The sequence below is a fragment of the Cupressus sempervirens genome, chromosome 3, assembly GCF_028749045.1.
Source record: "Cupressus sempervirens isolate cs-2001-9-10 chromosome 3, ASM2874904v1, whole genome shotgun sequence".
In the NCBI taxonomy this organism is placed as follows: domain Eukaryota; kingdom Viridiplantae; phylum Streptophyta; class Pinopsida; order Cupressales; family Cupressaceae; genus Cupressus; species Cupressus sempervirens.
Window position 1 is genome coordinate 252,585,926 of NC_143120.1, and position 16,869 is coordinate 252,602,794.

A 16,869-nucleotide genomic window follows, 5' to 3' on the forward strand; every position below is an offset into this window, starting at 1 on the left:
TGCAGAAAATTAAAATTAAATTGTTTGGGGACATCTACAGAAAGGGGGAGGAATCTCAGCATATGCAATCTTTATAAAACATACTTAATTGTCATAGTTGATATGATGGCAAGCATTGGATCAAAATAATGTAACATAAGTAAACTCTGAAATTTTAAAAAAAGAAACAAAATAATGACAAAAAACTTATATCCCCTTCAGAGTCCTGCTGAAACAACAAACTCAAAGCTTAAAGTAGTATATCTCACCTTGTAATTGCCATAGAGTAAGCCATGCGAAGAACCTCCTCAGACAGGGCACACTCCGCTGGAAGGTCATTCCTAAAGTATCACAAATAACCAAAAGATAACTTCCCTCCAATAATGAATCAATCTAGAATAAAGGTATTAAGTATCATGATGAAAAAGAACATAAATCTTTTAATTAAATAATTTTGACAGACTTTCTTATGAACATAAGATGATTGATGAATAGCAATCAATCTCACAAACCCATTTTTTCTTTTATATGATAAAATTGTAATTTAAAAAGGACATGATCCAAAAAAAGAAGATAGCACTGCGGCATTTTATTTCTCAAAGCTTGATTGCCAAAATTAACATAGGTTATTGCAAATTATATGAAACTGGGAAAAAATACAGTAGGAAAGCTTCTCTAAAATAAATCCATTGTTTTTTTCCCAACTTTCAACATGCTCGCTGCCCAAAGACAACTAAGATTAATGAAGTTCTTTCCATTGCAAAGGCAATATGTGCAATCTTGCTTTGGTCTGGGAGACTGATTTTGCTTGTCTTTAGAATCTTATATATCAGAAAGCTTTACCTCCACAACCTGCGGTAAGATCATATAGTTCTATACTTCCCAAAAAGAACAAACATTTCAGAAGGCATGAATATCATTTATGAGAAATGTTGCATCCACTTGTAGATACCAGTTTGGTCACTGAAATTCCTAGATGAGTATCTATAGTGAGAAGATGTGAAAACGAAAAAATATCAAAAGAGCTATGGGTTTGATGAAGATAAGTGCTAGGTCAAAGTCATGAAAAGTTCATAGAGTAAGCGTTAAAAAATTTCTTCCAAATTCATCCTTTTCTTTTGAGGAAAACCCAAAGAATCAATGTGAAAATGGCAGCTTAGTTTTTTCCTCAATCTAAAATATTGTTTACTACAAAAACGATTGCAGTATTAAGATGCATTGGCATTATTAGATAATATTGTACAAATGTTCAACATAAAGAAAAGGAATATACCTAAAATAAGTATCTCTTTGTTGAATATCCTTGATTGCTGCTGTGATTTCCACAGACACGGGGAGGCAACCTCTGCTTTGCCATGCTATTATCTAAACATCAATAAAATATTAGTTGTAAGTTGCTAACTACATGATCAAGCTATGCACAAGTTCCTATATGAAAGCCATGTGTAAAAAGCAAGTAGTTCTTACCCTGTCTAATCCCAAAATAATCGATTCTGTGGAAGAAGAGAATATAGCTTCACGCACAAAATTCCATTCCTCCCAGCTCAACCAAGGCACTAGTCGGTAACCCAATAAGCTAAAATGGTCTTTGCAATCATCAAGCTCCATTTCCATCTTTAATACATGCACTAGATAAGAGTGAAGAACCACAGGTTATTTTATCATTCTACTAATATAGTCCTTGGACCTACACAAAAAAACAATAGAATTCGTATAACAGGGTACGTGATATGGTAGGTTCACCTCACATGCAACATCAAGTGAAATTGAAATCTAAACAAAGCATTAACAGTTGATATGAAATGATTTCTGGTAAAATCATATTTATTGATGAATGCTTGGACATCCAAAATATCACCAATTCCAGAAAAAAAATTAAATTATTATATATTTTAATGCTTACAATGAAAAGCTTAGTATTTATTATAGTGAATAGCTAAACATATGAGTCATAAAAGCAATATATAATCACCACTGGCAAAGAGATTGGCAAGAAGCATGTATTGCCCATTATACAATACAACAATTAATGTTGATCTGATTTGAAATGGTGGGATCCCAAGGCACTGAACTCTTAAAGTGTCAACAATCAAATTGCAAATACTTTAGACTTTCTAAATTGACACGTAAAATTTTCCATTTGTTAATTTCTATTCAGAGTTTACAATCAACCTTGTTCCTTTCTATTGTCTACCCAGTTTGATAATGTAGCTTGAAATTTATATATTCATTCATAATGTACGTCAGAGGTAAAACCCAGATATTCAAATCATTTATTTACCCCTGGTCAACTGATGAAGTTTTCATAAAGAGGACCTGCTAACACTGAGAAATGAATTGTGCAATTGAAACTGATCCACGAGTTGGAAAGAATTGCAGTAAATAACTAGTTTGTTTCAGGGTTAGCCACAACATAGACCAATTTATCCAAGAGTAATACGGTCAATGATGCAAGACAATTGTAATAAACTCCTCAATATCTCTAGACTGTGACCCTTGGTCTAGTCAAGTGTCAACCATGGGAAGCTTTTTTAACAGTACCGCAGTTATGATTGATGAAAATTCCTTTATAGCTGATAAAAAATTCAATGGAAGCAGAGAAGCATGCAGAACAAAAATTGACACGTAAAATTTTCCATTTGTTAATTTTTATTCAGAGTTTACAATCAACCTTGTTCCTTTCTATTGTCTACCCAGTTTGATAATGTAGCTTGAAATTTATATATTCATTCATAATGTACGTCAGAGGTAAGACCCAGATATTCAAATCATTTATTTACCCCTGGTCAACTGATGAAGTTTTCATAAAGAGGACCTGCTAACACTGAGAAATCACTTGTGCAGTTGAAACTGATCCATGACTTGGAAAGAATTGCAGTAAATAACTAGTTTGTTTCAGGGTTAGCCACAAAATAGACCAATTTATCCAAGAGTAATACAGTCAATGATGCAAGACAATTGTAATAAACTCCTCAATATCTCTAGACTATGACCCTTGGTCTAGTCAAGTGTCAACCATGGGAAGCTTTTTTAACAGTACTGCAGTTATGATTGATGAAAATTCCTTTATAGCTGATAAAAAATTCAATGGAAGCAGAGAAGCGTGCCGAACGAACAGATTAAAACTTGGTAAGCAATCCAGATTCCGTAGTACCATAAAAATTATTTACAAGTATAGCACACAAATATGATCCAATTGCTCACTTACCATTCCAAGAAACCCGTATTTGTGTAATGTCACCTTTATTCGGATATCAGAAATTAATTAAATAATTAAATCTAACTTGTCAAAATATACAAAAATTAATGACTTAATTTGATTATTTAACAGAGTATTAATACAAATTCAATGGTGAATTTAGAAAAATTTAAATAAATAAAGTTGTTTTATTATTATTTCCCAAAGTTCAAATCAAATTGAAAGGGGAAATAGAAAAGATAAAATGAAAGGGAAATGAAGAGACAAACAGAGGAAAATGCAATGGGCTTTAAAGGAAGGGAAGGCTCATCCTAATTCTGCTTGGTTTATGCTTGATTATTGTTTTCTCTTGGAGAACTCTGGGAAGCTTTGGCTTTCAGTTTTGAAAATCTGAGAATGGAAACCTATAGGGTTTCTTGGTGGATTGGACGGAAACCCAATTCATCTATCGAGGTGGCTTCGCAACGGATTTCACCACTGAGCAAATTTGTGAAGATTTCATTTGAATACATTCTTGCAGCAAAAGACGTTTTTCATATCTATTTGGTAAATAAGATTGTAATTTGAAGGCAATATTCATAATTAATTTCAGACTGATATTATTATATAGTTTTCAATAAAATCTGATGAGTAAATAGAAATCAGTTTTCTTGTAAAATATTTATATAAACTCTTATGGAACATTTGAAAAATCTCGAGCAAATATCCTAGGAGGATACTACAGTGGTATAAGAGCAGCACATTTTGCCAGGTCATGAGGTTTTACAAGTCACAGAGAAGTATTTTGAGTATTATATATGTTTTTGGGTATATCAAGCTTTTTGGTATTATTGGTCAAAGTCTATTTGATCAGTTTTAAAATTTCCTCAGATCAATTGTCGATAAATCATAAGTTCATATCTTTTTGCTATAACATTATTGTATTTCAAATCAATACATTTGAAGGAGCCACAAAATATCTGTCTGTAGTTATATATAGATGAAAGTATATTGGCCGTGGGTAAAAACGTTGCATAGGGGAGGAAATGGATTTGCATATTGAAATATTTGCCATTTAAAATGACCGCTAAATTAATACTACTAAAGCTAAAGATTGGTGTCTTTATTAAGAGCCTAGGAAATATTTTGATATCATCATTGATGTTGACTGTTGTTTGGAGAAAATTAGTTGATTTTGCTATCAAAGCAAAATATATTAAGTATCAAGCTATATTTAAAGGCTTCACAATATGCGTCTTGGTTTGGAAAGCACATAGATGTAACACGGCAATTCTGGGAAACACTAAATGCCATTACAGTTGTGGAGCATCTGCTCCTGTCATATTGAAGAGCAATCATATAATTTCTTGTAGAAGGAATTTCTGTGACAAGTGTTTCTGCAATCAATGTGATATGAACAAATAATCAAAGATGTGCATTGCAATAGAAAGTGTGCATGTATATGTGCCCATTTCCTATAACAATTATGTACCTGTGTATTGACGGTGAAGATTCTACTAATGTATGAAAAGCAAATCTCATATGATTGTTGTGAAGTGTTGTTACAAGAACATTTGGGTGATGAGTTGTTCTACCCAAACTAGTGATGGTGCAGGAATATTTCTTACAATAGTCAAGATTGTTCAATGATATTGAAGTTGTTAATTTTGGGTCAGCAACATAGTTCAACCAGATGAAGGATGATAGCAATCAGAAGTGAAGTGACATGGTTGTATGTTCAAATACAAGATGCTATCTTGATGTCAAAGAACGTTGCTGTAAAAGGTGTTGAACTACTTTTAAATTAATACCAAGCAGTCTCTCGGTCTCCCTACCCCTGAACACATCAGGTTTCTGAGGCCTCGTAATAGTAACTCGCAGTAGCAGCTCTCCACTTCTAACAGTTCTCAAAACCGGCACAGAGCTTCCTCTCACCCTGAGCTTTATCCATCGATTCTGGATTTCTTCTCCACAGCGGGGCACACCTAGCTTGTGGTTGACAGCTGCCCCAAGTCTTTGTTCTTGGTTCTTGTTTGTAGTTGTTTCTACTTTTCCCCGGGCACCATTTGATGTTCCTGTTGTTGGCTGGCTTCTCTTGTTGTGTTTTGGCAGTCCCTTAGACCCTTCTTTGTGGTCTCTTGTTGAACATTAATAAATGATTTTATCTTATCTAGATTTGGAAGAAAAGGAATGCATGATGAATGATGAAGCTAGATTTAGGAGAAGAAATGCATGATGAATGATGAAGATTCTGAATGCTTCAATGATGGAAATGGATATCTTGATTGCTTGTTTGCTTGAAAACTCCTTAAATGCACTTGCTTGATTTCTTGAAAGTGAATTTGCTAGTTGCATGGGTGATATAAAGATTGTGGATGATCAAATGAGGTGAGTAAGCCTCCTTTTAACAGAGTATTAAAATGACTTTGAAGTTCGAAAATTAATAGGAATTTTGTTATTATTTCCCAAAGTTCAAATCAAATTAAAAGAAGAAATTAAAAAAAGGAAGGAAAATGGAGAGACAAACATAGAGAAAACCAAAGTAACAAGAATCAGAATTGGATCGGAAACGGTGGGGGGGCTGAATCAAATCGTGAATCAACCATGAATTGCCCATGAATCGGCAAATTTCAAAAAGCTCTTTAAATTTAGAGATTTTAACAATTTAAAACTTATTTCATGCACCCTTTATTGAATATAACTTGAACACACTATAACATCATCAAATAGAAGTTAACATACATAAACATGGAACATAAATGATAAATCCATCACATACATAACTATGTTACACGTAAAATGTAAATTGTAGGCTATAGCTCAACTAAATAGAAATTGTATAATCATAATGATTCAAAGTTGAAACACACAAAAATCCTTGCTCTGAATGGTTCCATAAATGGCACTTTTGAAATATTAGATACACAATAAATTACTCGACATTCTTATTACTTTTTTGACGCAGCAAGTTTGACTTTTATCGCTGCATAGGCATATACACACCACAGCTCGAGTCTTTTTATTGTTGTTGATCAAACTTGGGAGATTTATTGTTTTCGCTGATTACTTCTTAACTTTTATTGCCACACCCTTAGATTTATTAGGTTCCATGTGTATGCCTCTACTTCTATATTGAATTGTTCATACTAATCGTTGAATATCTTACTGACTTCATCCTCTTATTTTATTCCATATTAATAGTGCAAAACTGGTTGTTGTACATGGCATGATGTGTATCTAGTATTATGGTTTTCCACTAATACTTCATGATATGCTGATTGGAATATTTGTCTTGCTACAATATTTTTATTGTGTACATTATATCCTTCAACGCTTCTTTAATACTGGACAATATTCCATCACCCGTATGCTTACAAAAAGAATGCAATACATATACCTTCAGCACTGCATTTACTAGTTATGAGTCTCCAACGATGAAGTTCTTGTTCTGGATCTGGTAAGTGAAGTATATATTATTATATAGTAATATACACAATGCCATGGATGTTATTTTTGTTCCATTTATGTTTTGATGAGTCTCCTAAAAGTCTGCTCAAACATACCATGAATGACGATTCTTTAATCCTTTGTATGTTTCTTTAATTATTGTATGCCTTGCCTTGTCGATTCATGGAGCCGATTTAGGCGATTTTTTCCATGAATCGATGATTCAGGCAATTCATGAGAAAAATCAGGTGATCCGATTCACGACTCATGAAAAATCGCCTAGGTTGAATCAAATTGCCAAACCGGCAATTTAGGGGATTTCATGGCGATTCTCAGAACTCTGGGGAAAACAAAGAGTTACTTCAATGGGCTTCAAAATAAGGGAAGGCTCATTCTAATTATGCTCGGTTTATGCTTGGTTATTGTTTTCTCTTGGAGATTCTAGGAAGCTTTGGCTTTTAGTTTTGGAAACCTCAGGACCGGATTTCTCAGTCTATTGGATGGAAGCCCGATTCATCTTTTGAAGTGGATTCACAATGGAGCTCACAACTAGGCAAATTTGTGAAGCTTTCATCTAAGGACATGCTTGCAGCAAAAGAGGTATTTCATATCTGTTTGGTAAATAAGATCATAATCTAAAAGAAATATTCATATTCGATTTCAGACCTATATTTCAGACTGATATTATATGGTTTTTTATATAATCTACTAAATAAATAGAAATCAATTGTCTTGCAAGATATTTATATAAATTCTTGTCAAGCATCCGGATTTATTGCAAGAGTTTGCATCTGAAGGATCCTAATGTTGGTGAATCTTGGAAAGCTTGTACAAAACCTATTACTATAGACAGAACTAGATATAATCTAGGATGGTATATTATTTAAAGGTGTTGGAGATTGTAGCTGTGATAGAGATCTTTATCTCTGGACCCTATTATTGTTGTGGTCACCTTCAGCTGAAGAGACAATTATGATTAAATTGTAATATTACATATAAAGACATGTGTCATTCGACATGCATTGAGGCATGGAAATACGAAGAGTTGTATTTGAAAATAAAGAATAATTACATTTTGGGAAATTAAAGAGACCTTCAGTTATCCATCCATCCATCCATCCATCTATCTATAGTTAGTGAACAGATAGTCCTCTAAGAAAATACGTGCAAATATAACCCTGAATGCCCAAGTCAGAAGACTAATCAGCACCAACAGTTAGACAAGTTATCATTGGATTGATAACCTTCCTCTGAATTTTATCGAGTATAGCTCCCCATGTAAGATATACAATGAATTAACTATGGATGCTTTTAACTGGAAAGCACAAAAGGATTTCAAACATCTACTTGTAAACACAAAGTAGATGCGGAAAAACTAAACAACTACAAGAAAATAAACAGCAAATGACACAAAGTCCATTCACCCCGACATGCTACAAAGGACGAAATCAAGAAACACGTTTGCCATCTTCTTGAGAAAGTGCAGAAATAAAGCTATGAAGATGTCTTGCGATCAGAATGTATACATGAAACAGTGACAGTAAAAGTGTATCTTAGAGAAAACTAAAGTGACACAAAGATCACGATTAGTGGAAAGAGGATCGCTCAAACTCTAGGTTTTGATATACAATCAACTTCCAAGTCTCCCTTCCCCAAGCATAAAAGATACAAAGACCTTATTACACATTTGCAATTACAGTCACCAGTAAAGAAAGCTGAAACTCCTTCTCTATATTACATAAACAAATCAAAACTCTCCTATTTTCTAACACACAGTTAAGAAAAGAGAAAAGAAAACCCTCGCTCTACTCCCTATAACCTTCACAAGAAAATGGGATAATTCTGAAAACCTCTCCCTTTGCTGTAGTCCACAGTCTGCAGTCTCGGAGAGAAAAGATGGAACCCCTTAATTCACTTGTTGTTGCATAATTATCCTTCTTTTGTCGGTCTCAATCCAATTTGAGTAACTGATTCTTTGAAAGAAAACCCTTTCTTTTTATCTTCCCCTTTTCCTTTTAATATTTCCAATCTCCCACAGTTGTAATGCTCAACTCCCAATTGAATATTAGATAACAACTTGTAATGACACATGTCATTAAAGTTATAGTATAATACATAATCTTTCATATTCTTTCATGGAAAGATCATACGGGAGATATGCTTATAACCCAGAATTTTTTTTATATTTCAGATTTATTATTTGATGTGCCCTTGATGAGAGTTGTCGGTTATAGATATGACACATTAAAATCCTTTTAAACTCGACTCAATTGTTTCAAATGTGGATGAGAATAAGGGTAATGAGCTTACGAGAAACCTTTCTTCATGCAGAATAACACTCTCAACATTAAAATATGCAAAATATCAGGGCCAGGTGTTCGTTCTAGAAGAATTGTAACTTGAAATGATGCCCCACTAAATTCAGTTACTCCAATTGTCTTATGTGGGTTTCCTCCTAGAGTACCAAGTGTATAATTTGCAGCAACCTAAGAAAACATTTCCTCATCTGCACCTGTTATGACAGAAACCCAATTGTCCTAAAAGCCAAATCTTGGAAACCTGAAGACCTTCCTGCAAGATTCCAAAATCTTCTTTTGAGTTTTCTCCTCCAACCTTCTCAATCCTGCTGTTGCCATCAAATGGGTAGCTTGTAACCTTCTGGAGGAGGGATAAGACACTCAATTCTTCAAGAAGGTGGTGGGCAATGTCGCTCTCTAAATGCCAACCTGTGCAAATCTTACTTCCTCCATCTCAATCTTTAGAGATAGGTATGAAATTGGATTTCATCAAGTATAATCTCTCGAGCTCTCAAATCCGAATCAAGAGATTGATTGCTAACTAGGAATCCAAGCTTGTCGTGCTATCATTTAATAACCACTCGGGTGGCAAACTTATCCCTCAAGCGTCGGTCTGCCTATATGTTGCTGAATTGGTGCGGTCCTCGAGCTTGAATATCATTATGCCTGGTTCTTTATATCGTGCCGACTCATATTCCATCTGCACTTTCTCTATGAAATACTATAACCACGGCAATGACAAGCACTTTCAATTTGGATGTCGCATCTTCCAATTGCAATGTTGTTCGTAGTCACGAATTTCCATGAAGAGGAGTCGGGTTTTCCGTGCCATCGCGTGCATGAGTCTTCACCTTTCACTTTGAATGCCACGGTTTTGAGTTTTGTATTGGCTTGGCATTCAAGCATTTTGGCAAATAATTCATATGTATGTCCTATATGACTAGTTTTGTCTCAATGGATGGCTTGCACCTTCATTTATCGTAGTTTGATCATGTATGTGATGCCGCCAACATTTAAAAAAGACTTGGTCTTCATATTTGCACGTAGGAGAATGCCGTGGGTCTTGCCATTTCTTCACAGTGGCCTCTGAAACCTGTGGCTTGTAAACCTCTCATTCTCGCGCAACAGTGGCTGCATGTTTCATCATTGCTACTTCTTGACTCCAGTTACTTTATCGGGACACGATGCACAAAAGCTATTTATTGGCCTACGGCTTCACGTGTTGGAGCATAAGTTGTATTTGCATACACTTCATCACTTTGGACCATGTAGCTTTCATTCATGCCTTGTCTTCAGCTTGGGTGCCACGGGCTTTGAATGCTCATCAAATAATGAATATAATTTCTTGATTTTGATTCTGAAATTGAGCACAAAACTTGCACATGGCGGTACTTTTCCATGTTAATCCAACATTATTGCTTTATGACTTGAACTAGGTGTCTGAATGCTCAATCATGGAAAAATTGGCACTCGATTCTTCCCTGGATTGTGACCAAAATTCTCCCTTGGTGAACCCGATATATGCAGATGTCTACTCATTACCTTTAACACATTTTGTCAAGCAGTTTACATGGTTCTTTGATTTAAGATACTTCCTATTGTTCATTCTCAGTCTATCTATGTCTCACGAGCTACTTGAATATATTGCAATAGTGAATAAATGATATCAACATTGGAGGTCACAGTTGGCTTAGAATTGAATTCTTCCATTAAGGTCACTTAAGTTTAAATGTAAATGGCATGTGTCATTCACATGCATTGAGGCATGAATATTCGAAGAGTTATAATTCATTATAGGAGTTATGAGAATCTCAAGAGACCTTCGGTTGGAATGTAGAGGGTCTCTCCTTAAGTTATTTATATCGCATTAAGCAATAGGCATTGTACACTTCAATTCTATTATCAATAAAATGATAAGTTTTTGTTGTGTCGCTGGGTTTTGCCCTTCATTCTAGAAGAGTTTTCCCAGGATATTTCTAGTGTCTTTGTTTCAATTTATATCTTTATATTGTTGGTTATCTTTACTATTTTTTGGGTTCTAGTTTTAACATGGTATCAAAGTCGGGTTTGTCAAGAAAGGAGTTTTCTCATATCATCTTCAAGAGTACTATGATCTTATTGTATTGGATGTAGCAGGCTATCAAACTTTTTGATAGTTTCCTCCCTGTTCTTGTATGGTTTGAAATGTCGTCTGAATTACTCCAATTGCTCCTAGATTGCACTAAGATCAGTTCTGATCTTCAGGTCACCTAGCATGATGATTTGTTTTTATTGCCGTGAATTTTAGTCTCTCCTTCGAAAGATGGAGGACTCTCCTCTCTTTCTTGTCAAATTATTATTATTATTATTTTTAATTTAAAGATACTGGTTGATCAATAGAGCCATTGGTTTTCAATCTCGATATCGTATCTTTTGGGATTAATTCTTGGCCGACTTTTCTTGTTAAATGCCTTCAAACAGCTTGGAGTGCAGGGGTTGGGTAGGCCAATTTTCCAACAAAGAAACCCATATGATGAGAACAGGGTAGTCTTTTCTTTGTTTTTTTTTTCAAAACTTTTTCATTTGTAGAATCAGCTTTCGTTGAGAATATGGAGGAGCCATTGAAGGAATCACAAAATAAAAGTTTGTCGAAGGGTTTATACTGGAAGATCTCTGATGCCTTTCAGCGAAATCGATACTTGAGAAGTGGGTAAATGATGGCAAGAAGTTGGACAGAAGTAACATGTAGGGCCTTGTGCACGGCCTTAGCCTCTATGGCAGATACAATAAAGCTTTGAAGGGAAGACGTCAATATTTATGCTGATTATTTGTTATACGACATAAATATATTCTCATTTTTGTTTACTAACGTATTCATTGTGACATGTTTTGGCATGACATTTGGGCAAACAACTCCTCCTTGGTAATGCATCATGGACTCTCAGCATGTCTACATGTTTCTAGGCGATGAGTATTCCTCGATAAAGTAGAGACTTTGTAATGGCAACGCAGATTGAAATTTTCACCGCCTTAGTTAATGATGAACGCATCAGTCGACAAATTGAGAAGTTTCTTCTATTCATGGCGTATCTCTAAGGAAGATCGACAGTATCTACAAAGAAAAAGATTGGGATCTCGTAGCGGTGTGGATAAAATCTGCATGCGACCATGCCTTGCTTCTTCTCTAAGATGCAGAGTATCACATCCTTGTAGGCAACATGAGCATGGAAATTAGAAGACTAAGAAAAGAAGTTTGTTCGCATCGAGAGGTATTGACATGACTACTTAATGGTATGCATTGAAGGTAACGTGTAAATTTTTCTCAGTAATGTCTTCATAAATCTTGTTACAACCTAGATTCGTGCATGTTGCCTAGAAGGAAATGGATACTTAATATTTATCATCCAAGTCACCTTTATTTTTATGAAACAATAAAGTGAAGAAGGTAATCTTGATAGAAAGGAATGCAAAAATGTCATTTATGGGTTTTCAGTCATGAATACTTTTCTTATGGGGGAATTTGTTCTGAGATGGTAATTTTTAATTTTTTTTTTAGTAGGCGTAGCACTCAATTCAAGAGGTAACTCAATGATGTTGAGAACTCTTTGTTGTTGTCCGAAGGATGTTAGATTTCTCTTCTACGTCTTGTTGTTTCTTGTCTTCCCTTAGATCACCACTGGAAGTGTGCAGAAGTACAATTTTATTTTTTCAATGATATTAAGACATGCTTATTAGTTTTTTTTTAAGGCAATCATGGTCAAATATGTTGCAAATTTTAATATGCATGATTTGGCAAAATATTGTTGAGACCGGCTTCTTACTCTCTAATATCAATGAAGTCTATAGAGATCCTTGTTAGCATCCATATATGGAGATATATTGAGGAAATGTTAATCTCATAAGATGTTAGAAGTTGTTTGATAAGAAAAAACGTTAATTATCACTAAATGGCATATATGGTGAATTATGCTCTTTGATTTTTACATGAAAGACAGTCCATGTGAAAGAGATAAGTATTCTATAGTGTTTATTTCAAAAATCTTATCTCTATTTATCTTTATGATAGATTGATTTAACCTCTATTAGTTGTAGGATGCAACAAGAATCATGCGATGGAGATATTGTTAAAGAGATATAATTGCATTTAGATATGAATGCTCAGAGGGAGCTTGTGTTCTAGAGGGAACTTGTGCTCCAAAGGGAGGCTTCACAATTAAAGAGGGAGTGCTTCTGGAATCCCCTTCATTCTCATATATAGTTATAATGCTTGTGACATTAGTAAAATTTGAGACTTAAATGGAACTAAGCCTTGCTTTTATTATGCCTATTTCTATTCTTGTGTAAATAAATGAGATTGTAAGATCAGCTATAGTAACTCTTTCACTATGCGATAATGAACATCATGTTGAGAGAGTCCATGATGTCATCACGTTGAGAGATTCTGTGATGGGAGTTGGATGTCATGTTGAGAGATTCCATGACAGTTCACGTTGAGAGAGTCCGTGAATAAAGGCTTAGTTGCGAGTCTTACAAATCTTTTCATGTTGAGTGATTCCATGAATATGAATAATTGTTTTCATGTTGAGCGATTCCATGAATATGAGTCATTGTTATAGGTTTTTCATGTTGAGTAACTCCATGAATCATGTTTTGAATTTGTATGATCAGAATTTAGCATTGACATTTTTTTTTTTGTTGCAGTTTGTGTTATTGTTCAGTTAAAGATCTCTCTCTTGCTAAGAGGGAGTGTTAAAGTTTGTAGCTGTGATAGAGATCATTATCTTTCGAAATCAGGACATTATTACTGTTATTGACATCTTTAGTTGAAAAGGTCACTTAAGTTTAAATGTAAATGACATGTGTCATTCACATGCATTGAGGCATGAATATCTGAAGAGTTATAATTCATTATAGGAGTTATGAGAATCTCAAGAGACCTTCGGTTGGAATGTAAAGAGTCTCTCCTTAAGTTATTTATATCGCATTAAGCAATAGGCATTGTACACTTGAATTCTATTATCAATAAAATGATAAGTTTTTGTTGTGTCGCTGGGTTTTCCCCTTCATTCTAGAAGGGTTTTCCCAGGATATTTCTGGTGTCTTTGTTTCAGTTTATATCTTTATTATTGTTGGTTATCTTTACTATTTTTTGGGTTCTAGTTTTAACATGGTTGTGTGGAGTTGGGTTTTTCCCTTCATTCTCGAAGGATTGTCCTAGGAATATTCCTATATCTCGCTTGCATCTTTTCTAGTTATCAGTTATTGCTATTTACCTAATTTTTGGGTCAATTCGGAAGGTAGGCCTCAGATGGAAAGGAAGAGTCTCTTTCCACCCATCCCATAGATTCATTGCAAAGTGAGAAGAATGAATTGGTCTATCGGAACTTTCGCCCCTATCAATTCTATGGACCAGAACCTCAATTGTAGGAACACTAACTAGTCCTGGAACACGTGAAATCCAACATTGTATTAGAGTCAAGTTATTGATAACATCTATTTAGTGTTAAAAGTCCTTCTAGCTTCATGCAATAATTTTAAAGAAGTTTATTTTGTGTTGGATTAATTTATAAGGTTTTGCTTCTCTAGTTTGTCCATTCTGCAGCTTGTGTTTCTAAATAAGCAATGAACGTATCCATCTTTTTTTTGTTTTGAAAATGTTGAAATCATAGTTGCATATGAAATTATATTATTTACCTCATTTAAATTAATTTTGATATAATATCTTTAATGTGAATAAAAGTAATTGAGCTCCTCTCGAGCTCTTGCATTTTCCAAGTGCTGGTTTATTATATTTAATGTGTACTTGAATGCTATGTGTTCGTGTACTCCTATGGTTGATCATCGATGAATAGAAAACAGTTCATCATCAGTGAAAAGAAAATAAATATTAAGTTGATGTTACATTCATCCTACCTGGCATAAGTCAAATATGATTTGTATGAGTGTGGTGGATGTTCATCCAATCATTTCCAGCTCTCAATGACAATGTGGGCATTCAAGTGATAATCGTCATAAGTCTACATTAGCTTTCTCTCAATGGATGCATTAATTGAATTTTCGAACACCTCAACATGTGTTCAAGGTAGGGACAGAGTCAATGATCGCTTGACGATGTTTCTCGAAATTATATGTTTCTCACTTTTTCAGTTCATTATCAGCATCGCTATTTGATTTTTGGCAATTGCCCTTCATCTTTTTGTGCGATGGCATAAAGACTTCTGTCAGGCGATTATGGAAAGGGGGTTTTCTATTGCTTATGGTGATTGATATATATATTTATATCATGTCTTCCAGATAGTTTACTTATCTTTGTTGATTGTGTGGTCTATGAATTCTTTCAGGAGGTTTGGTGCAATACCTTTCATTCTTGTCTTTGAGAACAATGGGTTTCCATGAGACACAAGTATTGGAAGTATATCCTTTTGAATAGTTTGGGGTTCACATACTTAGCCCATGGAGATTTGTGCTTATTATTGCTTGCTTAAGTTGGAAACTGCCACTGGAGATGGGAGTACAAATGCAATCATTGTTATTTCCTTCGGTTTCAGATCACTCTAAGTTTTATTTTTATGTTTATCGCATTTTAGTCTGTGATATTTTTTTATATACTCTTTTGTTTGATTGTGTGTCACCTTTGAGCAGTCTCTTTAAATCATCATAGTTTATATAGATTCACTCGTACAAGTCTTTTCATATTCTATTACAAGTCTACCATAAAATGCAGGATGAGAAGAGTTTGGCGATATTTTGAATAAGAAGAGTTTGAAAATATATATTGCGTTATCCTTCGATCGATGTAAGTTCGGGATAAATTTCTAGATTGACAGGAATCATAGAAGATGAAGCTCAGGACTTTATGAGAAGTGTGGGGTCATCCTAGATTTCAATCGTGTGTAATCCTTAACGGACCAGGATGGCCTAGTCTTTCTGTTGGATCACATTTTTAAATCTTTTCAATAAAATCTTAAGCCCAATATCTAATTGCTTGGAAGGCAAAATCCAAATGCAACTTTAATGGTCTTGCAATATAGTGGATATGATGAACAGTTAGGAGTCCAAATTTTGATTCTCAATGGGGAAGCATACTCACTCTTTTTGAGTCTGTGACAACTGTCAGAGATTGGCCCACAGATATGGAGGTTCCTAGATTTCAATCGTGTGTAATCCTTAATGGACCAGGATGGCCTAGTCTTTCTATTGGATCAGATTTTTAAATCTTTTCAATAAAATCTTAGGCCCAATATCTAATTGCTTGGAAGGCAAAATCCAAATGCAACTTTAATGGTCTTGCACTGTAGTGGATATGATGAACAGTTAGGAGTCCAAATTTTAATTCTCAATGGGGAAGCATACTCACTCTTTCTGAGTCTGTGACAACCATCAGAGATTGGCCCACAGATATGGAGGTTCCTAGATTTCAATCATGTGTAATCCTTAACGGACCAGGATGGCCTAGTCTTTCTGTTGGATCACATTTTTAAATCTTTTCAATAAAATCTTAAGCCCAATATCTAATTGCTTGGAAGGCAAAATCCAAATGCAACTTTAATGGTCTTGCACTGTAGTGGATATGATGAACAGTTAGGAGTCCAAATTTTGATTCTCAATGGGGAAGCATACTCACTCTTTCTGAGTCTGTGACAACTGTCAGAGATTGGCCCGCAAATATGGAGGTTCTTGTTGACGAAAACTGTTTCTTATACATACGAATCATTATAATGAAAGGAGGACAAAATCAACATTAATATTTTTGGCAAAGATGGTTACAAAAGTTGGACTTTGGTTTAGAGATAAGTAATCTATTTAATATAGTTTATGAATTTATGTAACCGGAATTAATATGCTTTATGATAAGTTGATCTTATCTCTCTTGACTGCAAGATGCAATAAGGAGCAATGGGATGAGGATATTGCTTTAATTAAGACGGAGATGTTTTAGCTTCAAAGGTAAGCTTCATCAACTATCTTCTTGTGATGATCGTTGTTAAG

At 34.6% G+C, this 16,869-nt stretch overlaps 1 protein-coding gene across 2 annotated transcripts in view; it reads right to left on the reverse strand.

The window, feature by feature from the left end:
- LOC149565822 (las1-like family protein) overlaps positions 1-16,869 on the reverse strand; it is an 86,619-nt gene that overhangs the window by 65,114 nt on the left and 4,636 nt on the right. For both annotated transcript variants that reach the window (XM_089819310.1, XM_089819309.1), the window contains exons 2-4: positions 1,447-1,607; positions 1,253-1,344; positions 249-320 (exon numbers count right to left, since the gene is read on the reverse strand). Coding sequence is in view for 1 of the 2 variants with exons in the window: in XM_089819309.1 (XP_089675435.1) it covers positions 249-320; positions 1,253-1,344; positions 1,447-1,593 (311 nt within the window). In the remaining variant the exon portion in view is untranslated. The remainder of the gene's footprint in view (positions 1-248; positions 321-1,252; positions 1,345-1,446; positions 1,608-16,869) is intronic.